Below are 22,102 nucleotides of genomic sequence, written 5' to 3' on the forward strand. Positions count from 1 at the left end.
AATGAGTGCAGATTAGTGCACTAATCCGTTTGTCGTCTAGCCAGGAATCCTGGGAAACCTCGGCCGAATCCCTTAAACGAGGAAGCCTCTTCTCCCCCAGGAGCAACATTTTAGACGACATATGGATACAGTCTCTCACAAGCCCAGCGTCAGTATAACACGGTTTTACATTTCCGGTGCACTCCACACTAAATGGCTACCAGAATGCTTCCTCCGATCTGCGTTTCTTCCACTCAGGCTTGAGCGTGGGGCTAAGCTAGGAAACATGTGATTCAAGAGAGCAGGTCCACAGAGATTGTGCGTTTTTTTTTTTTTTTTTTTTTAAACGAAAGCCCTTTAAGACATTACTCAGTGTACCTCTAAGAAGGGCTAAGAGGAGAATTAGGTCGAATGTGGATATACTGAGAGCTTATGTCACTCTGAGATCACTGATAAGAAGGATCAGGTAATAGTCATCTTGGGCACGTCAATGTAAAATGAACGAGGGGACCTTTAAAAGGTGGCTTTGTCTAGCAATAAGAGAAGATCCATAAATGTCTGCATCAGTACAGTAAGTATCAGTACATGTTCCAATAGTATTACCTTACACAACAGCTGAAACATTGACAAAACGTAAGTGTGCAATCTGAGTACTGAATCTGGAAATGGGAAGAAGGAAGTGTTTGGTAGCCTGACCCTCAAGAGCCAGGAAGATAATTAACACCAAGGCCAGGCTGTGGGAAACTGCTGCTGATGAGGAGTTCTTTAAAAGGAGAACAGCACTGGCGTAAGGTGACATGTTCATAACAGCGAGTGACAGCATGGGTGAGATGAACGCAGAGTAAAAGGGGTCAAAGCTGATGCAGTGATGGGCTAAGAGGAGAATTTAGGTCAGATGTGGATATACTAAGAGCCAGAGCCATGACCCAGATGATGAGAATGATCCCAAAAAGAACAGGAAAAATGTTCTGATCCAGCTGCCATAAAAGGAGTGTTTTTGTCATGTATGGGTCATGTGACCTCCAGTAGCAAAGATCAAGCCCATAACAGCCCAGCACTTGGATCTTAACTACTGACGCTCCTACTTTCGTCCCCAACTTTGCAAAACTTTCACAATTAAAAAATTTTTATGTAGTTTTTAAAACACTAATTCCACCAAGAACAGACTCCTTTAAAATCTACACGCAGGTAACATACTCAATGCAATGCAGAACTGATTACATGAACATTGCTAAAAACCTAGATGGCAGGTTCCCATTAAGTCCAAAAGCTCCACGGGATCAGAATGTCAACTGCCTGGTCCAAATTACTTGGTGTGCAACTTCAAACCTCCAGATTTATATGCAATGTTTGAATCTTGTAACTCCTATGTAATTTTTAAAAAAAGGCATATTTCTTCAAGAAAGTCCATTCAAAGTGAATTCTTCAGCGTACCTGAATTCCAGTTTAAAAGAAAAAATCTGGGGCGTGAGTCTCTGGTAATTTGACGCCAGCCCTCCAGGGGGCGCTGGGCATCTATCAGTAACACAGGCGGAAGCGCACCAGCAGCGGCAGATGGTCCGAGGAATTATGCTCGTTGGGGAGTCCGTTGGCCATCCACAGGTCCGTCTCCCCCAAGAGAGCCAACCTGCCCAGTAAGTGCAGCCCATGTTTGGAGGTCCTGCTGCATTCTGGGTAAGGAAAACCATAGGTAGGTGAAGCATTACGGCACGTGTCTCCAACTCACTATCCAGGAACGAGAGGGTGACTCTGAGGCCCGTGCATGCTACATTTCATATTGCAGTCACAGCTACTATGAAACGCTAACACATGTGCGACCCCACACCCACCAGTGCCTACCGTACCTGGTTGCGTGTAGACGTCTCCCTGAGCTGCAGAGTAGAAGATGTAGTCCACGGTGATAGCAGTCCTGGAGTGGCAGGTGGTGATCTCTGGCCGCCTGCCGTCCTCCAGGTAGTGCGAGTAGGCAGAGGTGAGCTGCAACCCATGCTCTATCCTGGGCAGGCGCCCCCTGTTGAGCGAAGGGCGGATTACAGCCTCACATTACACCAATAAACAGACTCTTTGATTCCCCAACCGGCTCCTCAGCCAGCTGAGTGGGCACCAGCCAGGTCCATTAGCAATTCTGGGCCTCCGTGCTTCTCACTACTAATTAACATGAGCTGCATCCCTTTAAGCACCTCAAGGGCACTGAGGTGAAAGCGGGAGGGGGAGGGGCACGCAGCTCGTCTATTTACACTGCGGTAGGGGTTGCGAGGTTCTGACGGGTCAAGTTTCATCTCCAGTGGACAGAAATGTTTTTGGGTCGCGGGTATGCTGGGGTGGGGTACAGGGAGAGTGCCTCTATCCAAGCTGGTCAACACTGCTGCCAGGACACGCTCGGCGGGTTCAACCATGGGGGTCTAACCCTGCCCCCTCAGGGTCACAGAGGACATTGGTGCCTAATGGATAGTTAGCGCCCCCTCAAATAGCAATGGGAGGCTGGAAAGCAGGTGGGATGAACCAGATACTGTCAATCACTGCCTACTTTAATTTGATAGGACAATCTCGTCCAATGGGCATCATCTGTACAACTTCCATCCTCAAAAGTCCATTACAACAGCTTCTCACACTGGCTGGTGACTGTCAGTAGTGTGAGCCCCCCCCACCCCACAGCTTACCGATCCAAGATCTCAGGGACATCTTCCTCGTGGTCCCTCACGTCCAGGCTGGACATGTCACCTCCAACACCTGAATGGAAACCAGAGACCGGTAAGGTACCAAGACAATGCCTGAAAACAGGGATGTGAGGATGGAAGTAAGGCTTCAAAGGTGACCCTGTGCTACAAATTTACAGTTACGCTCTTCATCCCACTAAAGCCACACGATTCAGCTGAGTGTCGGGTGGTGTTTTCCCCCTCGGAACCCGGTACCAGGTCCCCAAGTGGAACTATCACCCTTGGCCTTGGAAACTATAAACGGTGAGCCCCTCTGGTGACGAGAGAGCAGCAGGTCACCTGCAGTCCTGCAGGACGCGGTCTCATACTGGCAACGCTGGTTGATTCCAAGACTCGGGGGCCAGATGGGGGTGGTCAGTATCCGCTGTCCCCTTGGGCTCTGTTCCTGACCGGACACCTGCCCCCCCAAAGAGAAACACCCTAGGTGTCTTAATATCTTCCAAGTTACACGAGCTGCTGCCCCATCTGTCCAGCAGGGGCTCGGAATGCTTTGGCACTCGTACCATAAACTTGGGTGGAGCTGCTTCATAAGCAGAGTACCTATGGAGCCCGAGCTGCATTGAAATGTTTCATTTACATCCCTTCACCCAGTGGATCTCTCCAGTGCTCACATTGTTACTCTTTTTTTTGGCAAAAACTGTAATACTAAGATACCGCAGCACATCAAATGTGGACAAATGTCCGCCTACACCCAAATTCAATTTCAAAAGTTTAAGAAAAACAAGCTTAAAAATGTTACTTTGGTGTGCAACTTCAAACCGCCAGATTTATATGCAATAAAATTGGAATCAAACAATAAATATTAGTAGTTCTACAATTCCAGTTCCTAATTTTACCGAAGACAAAGGCAATAATGTACGAGCACCATGCAGACACTGAGGGACATCGTGTTTAATACCTCCTGAGGACCTGGGTAGGGAAACGACATGCAAAAGGGCTTCAAGTCCAACAGAATGTTCATCCACGCGGAAGGAACGTTGATGTAACCTGGCAGGGGGTTTGTGGGCTCAATGCTGCAACTGCAGTTCAAGGACAGTTGGGGGGGGGATAGACACTCCAAACCTCCCACCGAAGGGCCCCGGACTCTCACCTTGCCGATGGGGATGCCCTCGTACTCCAGCCTGCTGTCCCGAATGAAGGTGTAGAGGGGGGACCAGGGCACGGAGTTGAAGTCCCCGCAGAGGATGACGGGGCACGGTGTGTCATCGGCGGCCCCCAGCGGCCGCGACACGCGGCTGATCTCAGCCAGAAGCAGGGCCAGCTGGGCCAGCTTGATATCTCCGCGTCGGGGGTTGTACAGCAGGTGGGTGTTGGCCACGCAGAGCCCGCGCCCCGAGGAGGGAGCGACACCGGACGGCCTCAGAAGCAGCACCAGGCCCACGTTGTCGCGATCCAGCAGGGGGACGCCGCGCCGATAGAACTCCACGGGGTGGCAGGACACCAGGGAGAAGCGGTCCCGCTTGAAGCAGACTGCGCAGCCGTCGGGCTTGCGGCCTGTGCGTCGCTTGTATTCAGAGTGGTAACCTGTGTGGATTTTAACAATCAGGCATACAAGACCACGCGGAAAAACAAAGGTGTATGTTTCGATTTCCAAGTGAGAGTTAGTCCTAGAGCGCCCTCTACTGGGAAGAAAAAAAAAAAACACTACTTTGTCAAAGCACTGAAGCAAATGGCTAATAAAAAATGCTCTCATTCTGCTAGACTGCAGACAATTTAAAAAGCTGCCCTCAGATCCTTATTAATGATGTTTATTTCCTTTATGACTGAAGACGAACACTTGCAAAGCAACCACATGACTTGGGGAAAATGTCTATTTGTAAAAATCTTTCTCATGCAATGGATGCATGAAGGGAAAAAATATTTAAAATAATAACATACAAACATCAGTACCTAAAGAGTCTAGACTGGGTTTGATCTGTTTTAGGTAGTGGTCCTCTTGCACTTCTTGGAGACACAATATCTATGGAGACAAAGGTTGGCAAAACTGAGCTGTAAATGGGGCACAAGGCACCTGGTGTTCAGATTACGGTCATGTTAGGGCAGTGTTTCCCTACCTGGTCGGTGGCGACCCACAGAAAGTCCACATTTTTGCTCCTCCTCCAGCTCCCTGCCAGACGGCCCTACAGGGAGCTGGAGGGAGCAAAAACGTGGACCGTCTGCGGCTCCCTGAAGACCAGTTTGGGAAACACTGCATTAAGTTCTTGGTGGAATGGAGACGAACAGCAGTGCGGGCTCACTGTGTGACCATTAATTACAAACGGTGATACACAGTGATGGCAGAAATGAGACAAGCTCCAGGGACGATGGTGATCCAACCCAGGCATCAAACAGGACATCACCCACCGGCACTGCATCACTCACACCTACCCTGGGGTCGAATGCACCCCAAAGGCACATGTTGTAGGAGCGAGTAACAGTTAATGTAGCTGAGGAACTAGACTTTCTATCAGAAGACTGCAAGCATATGCAAGTGCTTTTAAAGGAACTGCTCTTGTACCTTTAAAAAGAATGTCTAGATGAACTAATGAAAAGTAAAAATATCTGCTTAACTACAAAACAGTATAACACCCAGATGAAACAAGCACTGTGTTTAAAGCTGGTTTTATCGGGGGGGGGGTACAGTATGTGCCTATTTCATCACTGGCCTTAGCAGAATAGTCACATCTCCACTGGGTCCTTGAGCAAGGCCTCACCTTGGAGAAATGGCCTCACCCATCACTCAAACCCCAAGCTTTGCCTGCAACTGTGCATATGAGTATGTTGCTCTCAAAGGAGAGCATGATGGGATATCTGACAGTGTACTTGTGCAAATGGCATCATTTCGTTTCACTTACATCTGCACTGTGCTGCTGCAGCTCCCTCAGCAGACTGGGCAGCCGATGGCTCCAGTCCAGCACAGGCAGCTGGCAGTGCCGGTACAGGTAGGCGTTGTCCTGCAGGAGGTCCTGAGACAGGATGTTGTAGGACATCACGGAAAAGTCAAAGGGTGGATCTTGACCCGCTTGAGAAGAGGATGTGTGCCTGTAGTGGTAAGAAAAGTCTTTCCACTGTCTCTTTATCACTGTTTAGAAAAAAAAGGCAGAAGAGTGTTTAACTTTCAAATGCGATATAAAGAACCAGAAAATCCACAGTGATTTTCAACGTCCTATTAATCCTGCTTTTACGTTTCTCTTTTAAATCTCCCATTACAGAATGCTAGATACATTGTAGCCAAACATGAACGGTCTGCAGCACCTTCTGTCGGGACAGTTTTGCGAGTTTTAGTCCAGGTACATTCCGGAGAAGGTCGATTCGCACAGTCTGGGCTGGTGGCAACAGCGCCACGCATCGGGGGAGGAGGCGAGCTGCAGGCTCTGGACTGGCGCGTCGGACTGGCGCTCCGCCTATCTGCGCTCCTCATCCGCTTCAGCGGAGGCTCTTTGTCGGCCCGGTCCATGTGCGCACAGGACAGCTGGAAAGACTTGCGAGAACAACTGCTGAAAGGGGTCTGCCTCCAGCCAACACGCAGGCAAACGTCCGGGGGTCTAATGTTTACAGACAGGTAGTTTCTGGGGTTAGGCCAGGGGGCTCGACACATCCAGCCAGAAAGAGTGGGGGAGCGCAGCGTTCTCCAGTGGCCAAGGAAGCCGGGCGTGGGGGTGAAATTCAGTCCCACAGTATTCAAGTACCGGGTAAACATGGAAAGGCTGTGGGGAGAAAGGGTGTCAGTTGATTCAATGACCAAGCACCACAACTAAGTATGAGCTAACTTTACCCTTTGCCACATTGATAAGTAACATCTCACTGTATTCAGGGCTGCCAACTTTGGTCACCTGGCTGGAGTAAGATTTTCAATTCAAGACAAGTCTGCACACACATTTACATGCATGTAGCAATTTTATTTATGTGAACAGACTGTAGGGTTTGCAAAAAAAACCCAACGTTTTTGATGTAGCTAATTTTAGGTTTATAATGGAATAATACATATTTGCCGTGAGATTTCTTGCGTGACCGTGATAGTCTGAAAGCTTGAGTGTCGCGCCAGATGCGTGAGAGTTGGCAACCCTGTGTATATATTAAAATCTGGGTAAAAAGGTCTGGTAAACGTGAGTCAATCGAGTCTCTGGTAAGGCAATCAGAATTTCCGATTTTCGGGACTGGCATAAAACAAATGTTTACGTAGCCTGTTTCCGAGGCACCACCTATTAACATACAACCTTTGGTACGAGTTTAATGACAAAATGCAATACATAAATCCCAGCATGCGCTTAACTGACGTCTCATTCACACCAAAAAATAACAAACACAAATAACTACTTAGCCACTTACTTCGAGGTTTCATCTTGGCTCCAAATAAATATTTTCGACACATGTATTGAAACCAGCACAACACTGTCTTATTAGTCTATACTAATATAAATGAAAACGCCGAAGAAATGTAATTTATGTTGGCTATAAAAACATTATCAGGCTAATTATTTTCTTCCATATCCAAACCACGTCGCTACAATATGACGTCAGTGCCACAAACCGATAGTCAGTGCGCAAAATTAATTCTGGGAGATGTAGTCCACGACTAACATTTTACAACAATAAGACGAGGAAGGTAGTTTTATTAAAACTACAATTACAAGAAATCCAGAGAAACACATACTACGGGTCCTTAGATGGGTTGAAGGTTCCTAAACAGCCCGACATTCGCCAACTGCAGATATTATGTCATTGACATTATAAAACGGATTACAAAAAGATGCACTATAAACGCCAGTAAAACAGCTACAACGGTAAACGTAAATTGACAGTGCAGTGGCGCAACAATGGCTATCAAATAAGCTTGATAAAACTCGATCGTTTTTATGTTTGCCTGATGGTTAAACCAGCTACATACCTGGAAATGATCCCCTCAATACAGCAACAGATCAGACGTCATAATGTATAATTAATGAATATTCTTCATTGAACCCATCCATCTTCTGACCCGGGTTGGTAATTTTGCAAAGCAACATATTAACGACTGAAACGCAGCCGGAGCTTCTCCATAACGAATAGAAGCTACTCGCATAGTGTCATAGTTCTGCAAGAATGACCGCAGTATCGTGAGAGTTCGGAGTGCCAGAGCGGTTCTGACTGAATGTCGGTATGGTCTAGCCAGGCTTTCTGTTCATTAGGTTTCACCGAAACATCAGTTCAGCGTGTTTGACTGTTCAGGTCACGTGACGCGATGCCCACCGTCTTGCTATTTAAAACGTGTTATCCCACCCACCCCCAAAAAAAACCCCTTAACACTATTTAAGCTGTCAAACACGCTGCATCCGTCTTGTACTTGATTAAAATTAATTTTGTTTAGATGAAACTGTATCGTAGCAACGCACTGTGAAACAATTCTGTTCATCTGGACAATCCTAAACGGTGTACCGCTATGTGCAGACTTCGGTGATGTCCAAGAAGCCAGTTTTAAAGACGTAGTACTGTGCAAAATTCTTAAGCAGTCAAAGAAAATGATGTTTAAATGATCTTCATGTTGTGTAAAACTATGTCTGCCAAAGTGTGCAAGCTTAGTCATTTCAAAACCTTTTCTAAAACCACCCCAGTATTTGCAGCAGCCATCCGAAAGACCAGTGTATTTCTTTGAATCAACCACTACCGCACCTTCTTTGGGTAATCAATGCATCATCGAATTAGTTAACTAATTAGGTTAATTAATTAATTGATCTGGTGGTGAAATTTAATGACCACATGGAATGGCTGAGGTGCCCCTGCGGAGAGGTTTGGGAACTGAAACGATGTTCATCTAGCCACCCAAGACGATATCAGTAACTTTTTGGAGAACAAACTCTTGTTAGTTTTTTTTGTGTCTTTTAATTTGCATATGTTCTAATGCTATATTGTATGTGTGTGTTTTTTGAGCACTTACTACCCAGATTTCTTTGACTGCCTAAGACTTTTGCACAGTACTGTACATAAGAATCATACCCTTGCTCATGAGATCATATTTGGAGTATGTATATTTTTTGCCTTTTTAATAAATGAATCAAAAATACATAAATATTCCCTTTTCATTAAACTTGTTTCCTGTCTGCCTTACAGTTTCAATATTTACTTAGTTGGGAAGAAGCCAGTCAGTTAATATGGAAGTTTGTTTTTTTTAACCTTTTTTGTATTATTAATCAGATTAGACAGTGCTGGAACTTGCTCAATATTTATTAACTGACATTGGCATCAAGCAAAGTCATCCACAATGGAAAGTCTTACATTTATAATCCGTATAGCTAAACCCATCTGTCATTAAAAGCCTTGTCACACCTGACTGAACTACTAATAGGCCTTCCCAAGATTAGAGATTCATCAAACTTTGACGAAGAGTTTAATTTTTGGCCAATTTTTTGTCACAATAATGAACATTTAATCACTAATTGTTGGGTTTCTGGGTTATGTTTGTGATTCATCCCAGTTACTCTGAGCAGTTTATACCATCTGACAAGATTTTAACCTAAAATTACTCAAATATGGCAGCACCTTCTGTTGCCTTTAAATTACGGAAACTGCAACAGTGGGGTGAATGAAAACTCCATAAATAAAGAAATGTGAGATGAGACAATGCCCTAATAGAAGTGGTGTCCCTTAACCTATATTAATATACATGAAAACGCCGAAGAAATGTAATTTATGTTAGCTAATAATTTTCTTCCATACCTCAACCACGTCGCTACAATATGACGCCAGTGCCACAAACCGATAGTCAATGCGCAAAATTAATTCTGGGAGATGTAGTCCACGACTAACATTTTACAATAAAAAAACGAGGAAGGTCGTTTTATTAAAACTACAATTACATGAGAGCCAGAGAAACACGTACTACGGGTCTTTAGATGGTTTGGACGTTCCTAAACAGCCCGACACGCCAACTGCAGATATTATGTCACTGACATTATAAAACGGATTACAAAAAGATGCACTATAAACGCCAGTAAAACAGCTACAACGGTAAACGTAAATTGACAGTGCATTGGCGCAACAATGCAATCAAATAAGCTTGATAAAACCCGATCTTTTTTGTGTTTGCCTGATGTTTAAACCAGCTATATACCTGGAAACGATCCCCTCAGTACAGCAACAGATCAGACGTCATAATGTATAATTTAAGAGCATTCTTCATGGAACCCATCCATCTTCTGACACTGGTTGGTAATTTTGCAATGCAACATATTAACGACTGAACTGCAGCCGTAGCGTCTCCATAACGAATAGGAGCTACAGTAAAAGCTTTGATTGCGAGTAACTTTGTCTGCGAGTGTTTTGCAAGACGAGCAGATTTTTAAAATAAATTTTAACTTGATAAACGAGCGAGGTCTCGCAATACGAGTACGTAAACGCTTCGTGTGCTGAGCGTCACGTGATCTGAGCCGATTGTTCTTCTCTCTCAACAATTTAATTTGTGTCCAAGTGTAGTGACTTTTCTTTAGTAACTGTACTGGAACAATGGCCCCGATGAAGAAAAAGGTCGAAAAGAAAGGCGGTAAGAAGAAGGAGATGATTACGGTGGAAGTTAAGAAGGAAATCATCGAGAAGCACGAACGACGCATGCGAGTGGCCGACATTGCAAGATTTTATAATAAATCTACGTCGACGATTTGCACAATATTAAAGAAGAAAGAAGAAATAATGGGGCTAGATGCAGCAAAAGGAGTCACGAGAGTATCAAAGCAACGGCCACATGTTCTGGAAGATGTAGAAAAGTTGCTTCTTGTGTGGATAAATGAGAAGCAACTAGCAGGTGATACTGTGACCGAGAACTTTATCTGCGAGAAGGCAAAGACCTTGTACACAGACCTCGTAAGTAAACTGCCAGGTACGTCGACAGAAAACGAAGGCTTCAAGGCAAGCAGGGGATGGTTTGATAACTTTAAGAAGAGAAGTGGCATCCGTAGTGTTGTGAGGCATGGAGATGCTGGGATTTCGGACGCTAAGGCAGCTGAGGTGTTCGCTGACGAGTTCCAGAAGCTCATGGTTTCTGAGTGTTACCTGCCGCAACAAGTTTTTAACTGCAATGAGACAGGGCTTTTTTGGAAAAAGATGCCAAAGAGGACCTACATTACAGCAGAAGAGAATGCAATGCCCGGTCACAAGCCCATGAAAGACCGTCTGACCCTCTTGATGTGTGCTAATGCAAGCGGGGATTTCAAAGTCAAGCCTCTGCTCGTCTATCATTCCGAGAATCCACGAGCTTTCAAGAAATGCAGGGTGCAGAAGAGCCAGTTAAACGTTATGTGGAGGTCCAACAGCAAGGCTTGGGTCACTCGTATCTTGTTCGTTGAGTGGATCAACGAGGTCTTCGCTCCTGCAGTGAAGAAATACCTATTAGAAAAGAATCTGCCTCTCAAAGTCTTGCTAGTTATGGATAATGCTCCTGCTCATCCTCCAGGCCTTGAGGATGACTTACTGGAGGAATTTGAGTTCATTAAGGTCAAGTTCCTTCCTCCCAACACCACTTCACTACTCCAGCCCATGGATCAGCAGGTCATTTCGAACTTTAAAAAGCTTTACACCAAAGCACTATTTCAGCGATGCTTCGAGGTGACTGAAGGAACAAACCTTACCCTTCGAGAGTTTTGGAAAAATCATTTCCACATTGTGAACTGCCTCAAGATCATCGATAAAGCCTGGGATGGGGTCACCAAGAGAACCCTCAATTCTGCTTGGAGAAAACTGTGGTCTGATTGTGTTCTTGGACATGGCTTTGAGGGGTTTGCTCATGAACAGGAGCCGCCAGTTGTCGATGAGATTGTGTCTTTGGGGAAGACCTTGGGACTGGAGGTGAATGAGGAAGATATTCAAGAGCTGGTGGAAGAACATGGCCAGGAGCTGACCACCGACGAACTAATCGATCTGCGTCGGGAGCAACAGCAAGAGGTTATGGAGGAGATCTCGTCTGAGGAGGTGGAGAAAAATACGGAGGAATCCCTCACTTCAAATGAGATTAGGGAGATGTGTAAAATGTGGGAAAGAGTGCAAAATTTTGTAGAAAAGCACCACCCAAATAAGGCTGTAGCAGTGCGAGCGATGAATTTGTTTAATGACAATGCAATGTCACATTTTCACGAAATCCTCAAAAGGAGGCAAAAGCAACATTCATTAGATAGGTCCCTTATTAAAGTTGCACAAAAAGAAAAGGATTCCGTTAGTTATACAAATTAACCCCCCTCCGCTCCTCTCTCTCGTCTCCCTCACAGCAGCCATGACAGATTGACAGATTTTCAAAGGTAAAGTGCAGGCTAATTTGTTTAATGTATTTTTACTTTATGTTTTGTATAAATCATTTTTATATAAATATTTTTGGGTTGTGGAACGAATCATCTGACTGTCCATTATTTCTTATAGGAAAATTTGCTTTGATATACGAGTGCTTTGGATTACGAGCACGTTTCCGGAACGAATTATGCTTGCAATGCGAGGTTTTACTGTTACTCGCATAGTGTCATCGTTCTGCAAGAATGACTGCAGTATCGTGAGAGGTCGGAGTGCCAGAGCGGTTCTGACTGACTGTCGGTCCGGTCCAGCCAGGCTCTCTGTTCATTAGGTTTCACCGAAACATCAGTTCAGCGTGTTTGACTGTTCAGGTCACGTGACGCGATGCACACCGTCTTGCTATTGGTATAGCGTCTGATATTATGATATTATGTCTACCAAAGTGTGCAAGCTTAGTCATTTCAAAACCTTTTCTAAAACCACCCCAGTATTTGCAGTAGCCATCCGAAAGACCAGTGTATTTCTTTGAATCAGCCACTACGCACCTTCTTTGGGTAATCAATACATCATCGAATTAGTTAACTAATTAGGTTAATTAATTAATTGATCTGGTGGTGAAATTTAATGACCACATGGAATGGCTGAGGTGCCCCTGAGGAAAGGTTTGTGAACTGAAGCATGTTCATCTAGCCATCCAACAAGATATCAGTAACTTTTTGGAGAACAGAAGAAATTCTTGTTAGTTTTTTTTGCGTGACTTTTAATTTGCATATGTTCTAATGCTATATTGTATGTGTGTGTTTTTTGAGCACTTACTACCCAGATTTCTTTGACTAAGACTTTTGCACAGTACTGTACATAAGAATCATACCCTTGCTCATGAGATCATATTTTGAGTATGTATATTTTTTGTCTTTTTAATAAATGAATCAAAAATGCATAAATATTCCCTTTTCATTAAACTTGTTTCCTGTCTGCCTTACATGTTCAATATTTACTTAGTTGGGAAGAAGCCAGTCAGTTAATATGGAAGTTTGTTTTTTTTAACCTTTTTTGTATTATTAATCAGATTAGACAGTGCTGGAACTTGCTCAATATTTATTAACTGACATTGGCATCAAGCAAAGTCATCCACAATGGAAAGTCTTACATTTATAATCCGTATAGCTAAACCCATCTGTCATTAAAAGCCTTGTCACACCTGACTGAACTACTAATAGGCCTTCCCAAGATTAGAGATTCATCAAACTTTGACAAAGAGTTTAATTTTTGGCCAATTTTTAGTCACAATAATGAACATTTAATCACTTATTGTTGGGTTTCTGGGTTATATTTGTGATTCATTCCAGTTACTCTGAGCAGTTTAGACCAGCTGACATGATTTTAAGCTAAATTGGCTGAAATATGGCAGCACATTCTGTTGCCTTTAAATTGCGGAAACTGCACTAATACAGTGGGGTGAATGAAAACTCCATAAATAAAGAAACGTGAGATGAGATAATACCCTGTTTACCCTTCCTAGGTGAATGCCAACCTTGAACAAATGCCAACAAATGAAACAAGCTAGTGATGGCCTAATGAAGCGTAATGAACCTTTTGCTGTATTTTTGACCCCACTAGATGGTGCTGTTGGTTTGCGTTGGGGCATGCTTTGAGGCCTTTTATGAGCAGAGAGCACCATCTAGTGGGGTCAGAAAATACAGTAAATGGTTCATTTAGCTGCATTAGGTCATTACTAAAAAAACGTTGATTTCTTGGCTGCCCTCAGGAACGGTTTTACAGTGAATTTAGTCAGTTGGTTAAGGCTTCTGTACTAAGTACAGACATTTCTAACGTGTCCTGTATTTTAATGTACACTATATAACCAGGGCTGCCCAAGCCTGGTCTTGGTGATCTACCCCCCTGCAGAGCTTAGGCGCGGCCCTAATTTAACACACCTGATACAGATAATCAGGCCCTTCAGAAGCATCTCAGGATTACAGCCAGCTTAGCTTCAACATAGCTGAGTCTGATACTGGGGTGCTGCTGAAGTGCCTGATTATCTGTATCAGGTGTGTTAAATTATGGCTGTACCTCAGCTCTGCAGGGGGGTAGATCTCCAGGAGCAGGGTTGGGCAACGCTGACGTAACCCCACCTCAGAGGGTAGTGTCCCTATGCACTGGGCCCTCCCTAGCTGTCAAATCCTAGAATCGCCCCTGGTCTGCCCTGTAGTTATGACACCATCAGCTGGTTAAGAGAAACTGAAAATGGGAGAAAGGATGGATTGTCATAGAGCATCATTGTGAAGGTTTGGATTGTGATTAATTTGCCCTCGGGAAAGGATGAATCTTCATTGCTTTCCTTAGAACTGGGTGACGGCGGTTAATAGTGGATCGGATCACATGACATTCCTACCGCTTCTGACATGTATGATGCTATTGAGAGAGAACTGGATTAACTGGAAAAAATAAGACAACACATACAATCAACAGTCTTTTTGTATTTTACTTATTAGTCCCCAAATTCAGCATTGTCACCACGAAATCAATAACGTGTCAGAAAATGAAGACAGTTCATGCTGCTTTGCACATGGCACAGGAGGACAGACTGGTTTTAAAAAGTTGATCTGCAAATGATGGCGGCTATCAAACAGCTGTGCCAGACGCTTAGCCGAGTTGGTTATATTTTGCTTTCGAGGTCAGGCACCATGAGAAACTCCACACTCTGAGGAACACAAACTTTGAAACTTTAAGCACTGTGGTTTGTAACTAACAGCAGCTGCAGTAGCAGTAATGACATCTTCAGATGACATTTGACATCGTAAGAATAGAGACTGTGTTTATTAAAATTCTTCCTTCACTCCGTGTCCTTTTTTTGGAAAAGAAAATAACAACAGTGGAGGGAAATGAAGGCATCATGATCAACATACATTCTCCAGTGTCAACATGTACCAGTAATTACCAAGCTTCTCTTAGCTAACAAGAAGGATGGTTCATAGACCCGGGCCCCTTCCTTAATACACCTCTGAACAGGATGTGCTGGAGATTTTTCAGCGCCATTTTCTCTCCATGCCTTCACTGGCTATCTTTGGTGTCCATCTCCCGCTTCCACTCCTTGGCTTCAGAAGCTGTGCTCAGAGGTTTCAGAGGCTCCCCTCGGACCCGCCGTCTCTGTGTGAGCCGTCAGTGTGGCCCAGGCTCTCTGTCATGAGAAGGGCACCTCCCATCTTTGGGTGTAGGCGGACAGCTCACATGGGCTGATCACAAGCATCCGGCTGCTTTCGATGCCGTCTAGTGCCATCTCGCTGTCCAGGCAGAAGCTGGAGGCCAGGTGCTCAATGTGCGTGCCTGACTTCTGCCACCGCTGTAGGGCGAAACACAACACCGGTGTAAATCTCTGAAACATAAGATTACCACCACTTTGAATTCAGATGTATTTCACATGCTGACATTAGTTGTACTTAGGTATGCTGCTAATTAATTAAATAAAAATTCCCACGTAGCTTTTCATGTTCCTGCACTGACCCAACAGTGTTTATCAAAAAAGAAAACTTACTACTGATTAGAAACACCCCACAATAACAACTTGACCTAATACATTTGTGTGCCTTTCACCACAAGGTGTCACTGTTTTATTCTCAGAGATTTTTGGTAGCTGTATGAATGACATCAAAAGAATTTCAGCCTGAAGTCGATTGCAATACATCACTAGTCGGCTGTTATCTTAAAACGTCAGTTATTCCATAGTCTTTCAGTTACAAATTGCATGGCACTTTGAATTCACTGTGAAAATCAAACCTATTTTCATTTTGTTCGCCAACATTTTGTGTTGATCATTCCATTGAGCATGACTGAAAATGAAGAAATAATGTGAGTTATTGATAATTATTGATGTCTGTGGAAATTCTCCCTCAGCTTTGCTATTCCAGATTAAAGGGTCCGTGGTCAGACGTCCCACACATTTCTAGCTCGTATTAATTGAAAAAGAAAATTTGATTTAGTTTGATTAAAATAATTAGTATTCCGCACTTGCCGTGCCACCAAGTCATTCTTGTTACTAGTTGCTGAAGCATAATTGATACTGAGACACGTTTTCCGGGCCCTGCCTTGAACCTCGGCCTGAGGGAAGACGTCAACATATTTCTAATCAATTTCCACTCCACATCTCCATTCCTCAAGCCAGAGAGGGGTCTCGAGCTCAGAGAAGTGTCCTAAAAGGGGGATAAATCCACCACCAGGATCTCTGCGGGTGCCAAGCCGGGACCCTCGCACGCAGAGGAGAAGATGCGTTCGAGGGTAATTGATTTTTTTTTTCCAAGCATCCGGAGAAGATGGCACCATGGCATAGCTCCACAGGATTGGTGATGTCCTTGAGACGTGGAAAGCGTGTCCTTTTAGCACTAATAAAAATTGCGCCTGTTTTACCTCATTTGGGCAAGATTGGCTCGTGTAAGACAAGCCGCACGGGTAGCGAGAGATGATTCACAGACTCCGGTCTGTGGAAGCAAAAACATGGCTTCATCTATTTCAAACGGAGAGTCTCCATCGAACTCTCCATTATCTAAACACAAAAGCAGACGTACAACTCTGGCTGATTATTTGCCCGCCGGATCTATAATGTGTCTGCTTAGTAAAGCAGCAACCCAAGTAAGTGGACCTGATCCTAATAGCCGCAGTAATGGAGCCGTGTGAATTTCAGGGTAAACAGCGTCGCTATTGTGTGGTAGCACCAGCAGCCACATGTACAATTATATCTACAAGATTATCTAACTAGAGGAAGGTTTTAAAAAAAAATGCCTTGAGTCTAGAAATAAAGTCTCAAAATAAAGCAGCAGCTGTCTTCTGGGTCCTGGGGGTCCAGCACTAGGAGAAGGATCTCGAGGGGGGGGGGGGAGGGGGGGCTTCTCAAGCGAGCTAGTGGGGGCTGCCGGGGAAACGTGATTTATGAGTTTGTCAAAAGTGTCTTCCCAAGTACTAACCCCCCCCCCCCCCCCTCCCACACACACACACACACACACACACACACACACATCCAAGACTTACTTGCTTCCCGTCACTGGCGTTGCAGGGAAGCAGCAGCACTTGCGAGGCGGGGAAGGTGGTGGAGAGAGCGAGGCAGTGCTGTTTCTGTCGGATCTGCTGGCTGTGCGTGTAGATCCACTCCTGGGAAAGAGAGCAGGCGAGCGTGTGCGCAGCAATCCCAGGCAAGCTCACACACATGCGATGAGTCTCCCGCCAGTTCCCATATCTCGACACGCAGCTGCGTCTTGCCGCCCGTCCCTACATTTGCCTGACTCACCGAAATACACATCTTAACCCGTCTGTGCGTAAATATTCCAGCAGGGGGCGCAACGGTCAAGAAACACACTGTGCGGATCGAATCCAGGCCAGTGCATTATACCTGAAGTGTTCCTGTGGCTGGCATGTAATGTAAAGGTACTGGACTGTCAGCTATGTAGGTCACTTTGCAAGGCGTCTGTTTGGTAAATAAATAATGTGGCCGTCCTTTCTAATGAGAAAAACAGAAGGGGTTCTGTTTTAGCATGAGCCTGTGACAATATAGCTGGGAGTCATGTTGACACACTGTGTCATGCACTAAAAAAAGGACTTAACCTACTACGTCACGCTCTCTTCTGGGCCTTCCTGCCCTGCCTATTTAACCCCCTTTCCTCCTGCCCCCCGGATACATTCAGCTGCAATGGGTCACACTGAGCCAACCAACAGCAAGGATTTAATGTGTTAATTGGGATCCATAAGGGTCTGATTATTTGCAGGCATTAAACCGTGTAGTGCAAAAACACAATGAATAACTGCTTTTAAATCGCACTATAAATCATACCATTGCTAGGTGTAACTGTTCTACATTCAGTCACATGTCACAGTCTACTAGTCAGACATTACCATTATGACCTTCTGCTCACAGCAATGAACATATATGTGTCTTTAAGGTACTGTTTCTCAAACCGGTCCTCGGGGATCCACCACCCAGACAGTCCATGTTTTTGCTCCCTCCCAGCTCAGAAACAGGGAGGGAGGAAGAATGTGGACGTGGCTGGGAAGCACTGCTTCTCAAGGTATAGAAAACGCTCGCATGCTTCCCCTCTTCCGTGTTGTCCCCTCAATGTGGCACAGTACATTTTGTGATGAGGGTTCCACTCGCGTTCATGCAGTGAACAAAGGGGATGTGTGGAGAGAAACTCCACATTGCGGCACGTGAGTTGCGCTAATTCTCAGGAAAAATAAATATGCATCGGGGCTTTGTGTTCTTGCTAAAGAAGCATGTTGATAGGTGACACGTGGGGATAGTTCCAAGACGCGCAGCAAAACAATGGAGTGTAATTGGAGGCAATTAGGACGACTTGTACGGGAGAGTGGAGCTAATGAGGATGTTAGCCATGGTGGAAGAGTTTCAGCTGTCAGCAAAAGGTGCAAAAGTGAGACACATGCAGACAGGCAGGCAGACTTTGCCCCAGAAACTGTGCACGTTGATGTTTTTCTCTTAATAACCTCCCTGGCACACGCAGAGTCTCGGAATAATAGCTGATCCTGGGTTTTTCATTAAATATTAACATTTCAAAAATTGCAGGCAGAAAAAAAGTGCAGCCAATGTAATTTTATGGTATGTAGGTCAAAAGAGATACAGCTATTGTTTTTTAACAAATTTCCCATTGTGTGAAGTCCAGGAAATCACAGATACACTAGGGCTTTGCTGCGAGACAGCCAGATATGTGAAAACAATATCTCAAACCACAATGAATTAGATCATCGTGAACCTAAGTGACCCCAGGGGGCACTGTTGCAGTGGTTTTGGATACTCAGTGCATGCCTGTTCTGAGTTATATTGTGAAATACCCGCTCCAGTTCTGATTAAAGTACTTGCCCAGCCTGGCTGTCGAGTTGTTCTACGGCATGCATCTTAGTACGCATAGGCACTGCCACTGAAGGATGATGTGAACTCACCACCAGGGGGCGCCGTAGCGCTCAAACCTAATCAGCTCCCGTCACAATACAACGTGGATGTATCGCAAGTGGGACGCATCATGGTGGTGTACGAGAAGGTCAGGAAGCAGAGGGCATTTACATATCTCAGTTTAATGGGGCAGATTTTACCATAAAATCTGTGGTCCACATTAATCCTAATTAGGGTGCTGTCCAGGCAGCGTTTTATGATACCCACTGTGGCATGACAGTATCAATTTAACGTTAATCTAGCGTGCCTCCAAGCCTTGTTAGTTTACTGCACTGAGCTCTAAAAAGCTCTGCCATTAACCTAGAAGGCGAAGACTTGAGGGAAACCGTGAGACGGCCATGTGCAGGCATCAAATTCTGCGTTAAAGTTTACACTTTAATCTTGGCCATCGCGGATTTTTCCCCATTCCCCTAAAAACCCGTATGTGTCTCACATAACCGTACCAGAACATTTCCACAGCCTCAGAAACACAATAACAAATATTAAATTTTCCTTATTGCCATGTAATTGATGTGGCTAGATAGATTCCTTGGGTTGCGGGGTAGACTCATATTGTCTAAAGCTTCTAACACCTTGTTGTTGAATAAAAAAGGACTATAATCTGAAGTTACTGCATCTGTAAAAGAGCAAAGCTATACATAACATGTAGTTTTATGTAGTTTTAACATTCGGGATATAAAGGAAAAATAAATTAACTAACCAGAAATTACTTGTTATTCCATCAACACCAATGCAAAGCACCTGCCACAGTGTTTACATTCTATTTATCTGTCTGTCTGTCTGTCTATCTATCTATATGCATAAGCAGGGATTACAGAAACATCTGCAGATGTTGTGGTGCTGAGAGCCAGTGACCTATAGTGGCTGGGTGGAGTGACAGATACAGGACATGGGTTATTACCTGGTTGAGTGCTGGGACCGCCTTGGTCCCAGTACACGGACCCAGTGTCAGCACCGGCAGGTCCTGTCCCTCCACCATCTGGGACTCCAGGCAGTTCTGCCTCTGCCGGATCACCCCTGACTTGGAATCAGAATCGTCTGGGATTCTGGAGGGGTGAGAGAAGGCACAGACACCGGGGGTGTTAATAGCTTTCCGCACAGGGTCCATCTTAAAGGCGATACTACGTTTTGTGTCTATTTTCTTCCTTTGTTTGGGAATAAACTGCAGTGGTATCTCCTGTCTTCTTGAATCAGTCAACATGAATGGCGTTCCTCAGCACTGACCTTATCTTTGCTCTTGAGTATTCTCTATACTTGTATCACGTCAATTTTACTCAAGACTGAAGAGCTTGAGTTCCGTTGACTTTATCTCGTATGGCAACCCTTTTCGTTCCTTATTCTTAGCTCATTGTTCTGTCCCACAAAAGGGAACATGGTGCTTCCAAATGACTTTCTAATCTACGCACGGTGATGACACACTAGACGTGTCCGCGGAGCTGTCTCATCTTGCCGGGGAGGATGTACTCCTGTTTGCTGTGCTTGTGTGTGTCCCAATGTGCTGTGTCAAAAGTGCTGCTCCTGTATAGTCTGTACTCAGTTTACCGTGAATATTAACGAGAAGTAAAGATAAGAAACGCATTAAAAAGCACATGCATTCATCAGGAGGATCCGTGCGCCCCGCTGTCGGCCGAGATGGATGGGAACACCTAGTAAATAATGGCCGAGTGGTCGGGGAGAACCAGATGGATTTTACAGCCTGGTTCGTTCACTTTGTCAGCAAAAGAATCCTGGGAGTCAGGGTGGTGAGTTCATCAGGCTGCTTTCCCCTTGAGTCATTTTTCACCTTTCTTCAGCACGGGGGCAGAAATCCAGTATAAGTATGTCCCAGTTTGGTTTAATGAAATGGTTCATCTCACCAGAACAACAGCCGAGCACCTCACACAGGAAAGTGACAAGGGGCTAACTCTAGGTTAATGTAGCTATGATAATACAAATTCAAGGCAATAATGGAAGGGCAGCTCAGTGGACGGCACTGTAATATCACACCCCCAGGGTTGTGGGTTTAATTCCCGCCCCAAAGCGTGTGTGCAGAATTTGCATGTTCCCTTCACGTTTGCTCATGTATATCAGGATCCTCCTAGAGGTTAATTGTCATGTGGTGTCTTTGCTGTTCCCATGATGTCCAAATGTGAGCACCATTAACTGGCCCCCCGTCTACGGTGTGTCGCACCCCGTGGAATAGGCTTCAGGCTGAGTATGACCTTGTACCGTATAAGTGGTTTAAATAAAAGCAGTAATATTGATATCAATAATAATACATTTGGTTTTAAAGCTCATTTTCCATGCTCAAAGCACAGTTGATACACAAAGATTATCAGCATGCAATATTTAATTCTAACAACTAACCAACACCAATAGCAAGAACAGAAACTGCAGATAAAACCTTATTATTTCAGAAACAGAGAGGGGGAAGAGAGTGGGCGAGGGAACATTAAAGGGTGATATAAAGAGCTGGATGATGGGGGATTAGGAGGCAAAGCGGGACTCTGAAGTTTTGCCAAAGGAAGGTAAGACATTCAGAAACCCAAAAGCCCTACCGGGCACGTCATGGAGATGGGAAGTGCTGGTTTCTCAGATTCGGATAATCCCGAGTGTCACGAAGGGCAGGAGGAGGGGTGGCAGCATACCTCATGTTATTGGGGCAGGGGAGAAGATCACCGAATGGTAAAGGAGGATTGGTGAGGCGTCACATTGACTGCACCTTCATAATGCATTCATAGAACATCTGGTGTGCCTTCATAATGCATTCATAGAACATCTGGTGTGCCTTCATAATGCATTCATAGAACATCTGGTGTGCCTTCATAATGCATTCATAGAACATCTGGTGCGCCTTCATAATGCATTCATAGAACATCTGGTGCATCTTCATAATGCATTCATAGAACATCTGGTGCACCTTCATAATGCATTCATAGAACATCTGGTGCACCTTCATAATGCATACATAGAACATTCATAAGCAGCATGTATCTATACCTTAACATCCTAACATACCTCAGCAATTTCAATATATATTAATAACAAACATTATATGATTATACAGTTATAATGGTTATTATCATGTAATGTTCTATGAATGCATTACGAAGGTGCACTGAATGTTCTACGAATGCATTATAAAGGCATTATGAAGGTGCAGTTATTGTAAAGCGTTACCAAAGGATTTTTGTAATCACTCTTTCACTTGACAACATGCATTTTAAGTAGTAGTGAACTTGCTTGACCCCGT

General features: G+C 44.6%; 2 protein-coding genes across 4 annotated transcripts in view; both read right to left on the reverse strand.

The window, feature by feature from the left end:
* Nucleotides 1-288: 288 nt before the first annotated feature.
* angel2 (angel homolog 2 (Drosophila)) lies at nucleotides 289-7,932 on the reverse strand. 2 transcript variants are annotated; one of them, XM_023840942.2, is made up of 9 exons: nucleotides 7,564-7,932; nucleotides 5,931-6,382; nucleotides 5,531-5,757; nucleotides 4,587-4,656; nucleotides 3,787-4,220; nucleotides 2,976-3,093; nucleotides 2,640-2,709; nucleotides 1,824-1,990; nucleotides 289-1,649 (listed from the first exon to the last, which is right to left on the reverse strand). In XM_023840942.2, the coding sequence occupies exons 2-9, from the start codon at nucleotides 6,373-6,375 to the stop codon at nucleotides 1,498-1,500; spliced, it is 1,683 nt and encodes a 560-aa protein (XP_023696710.2). In that variant the 5' UTR covers nucleotides 6,376-6,382; nucleotides 7,564-7,932; the 3' UTR covers nucleotides 289-1,497. The 2 variants fall into 2 exon arrangements, with proteins under 2 accessions (XP_023696710.2, XP_023696709.2); XM_023840941.2 differs by lacking the exon at nucleotides 7,564-7,932 and adding an exon at nucleotides 7,005-7,516.
* Nucleotides 7,933-14,388: 6,456 nt separating this feature from the next.
* galnt14 (UDP-N-acetyl-alpha-D-galactosamine:polypeptide N-acetylgalactosaminyltransferase 14 (GalNAc-T14)) overlaps nucleotides 14,389-22,102 on the reverse strand; it is a 71,296-nt gene continuing 63,582 nt past the window's right edge. For both annotated transcript variants that reach the window (XM_023840932.2, XM_023840933.2), the window contains exons 13-15: nucleotides 19,772-19,916; nucleotides 16,944-17,063; nucleotides 14,389-15,264 (exon numbers count right to left, since the gene is read on the reverse strand). In XM_023840932.2, coding sequence (XP_023696700.1) covers nucleotides 15,106-15,264; nucleotides 16,944-17,063; nucleotides 19,772-19,916 — 424 coding nt within the window. In that variant the 3' untranslated portion in view covers nucleotides 14,389-15,105. The remainder of the gene's footprint in view (nucleotides 15,265-16,943; nucleotides 17,064-19,771; nucleotides 19,917-22,102) is intronic.

Source organism: Paramormyrops kingsleyae, chromosome 19 (genome assembly GCF_048594095.1).
Source record: "Paramormyrops kingsleyae isolate MSU_618 chromosome 19, PKINGS_0.4, whole genome shotgun sequence".
NCBI lineage: Eukaryota > Metazoa > Chordata > Actinopteri > Osteoglossiformes > Mormyridae > Paramormyrops > Paramormyrops kingsleyae.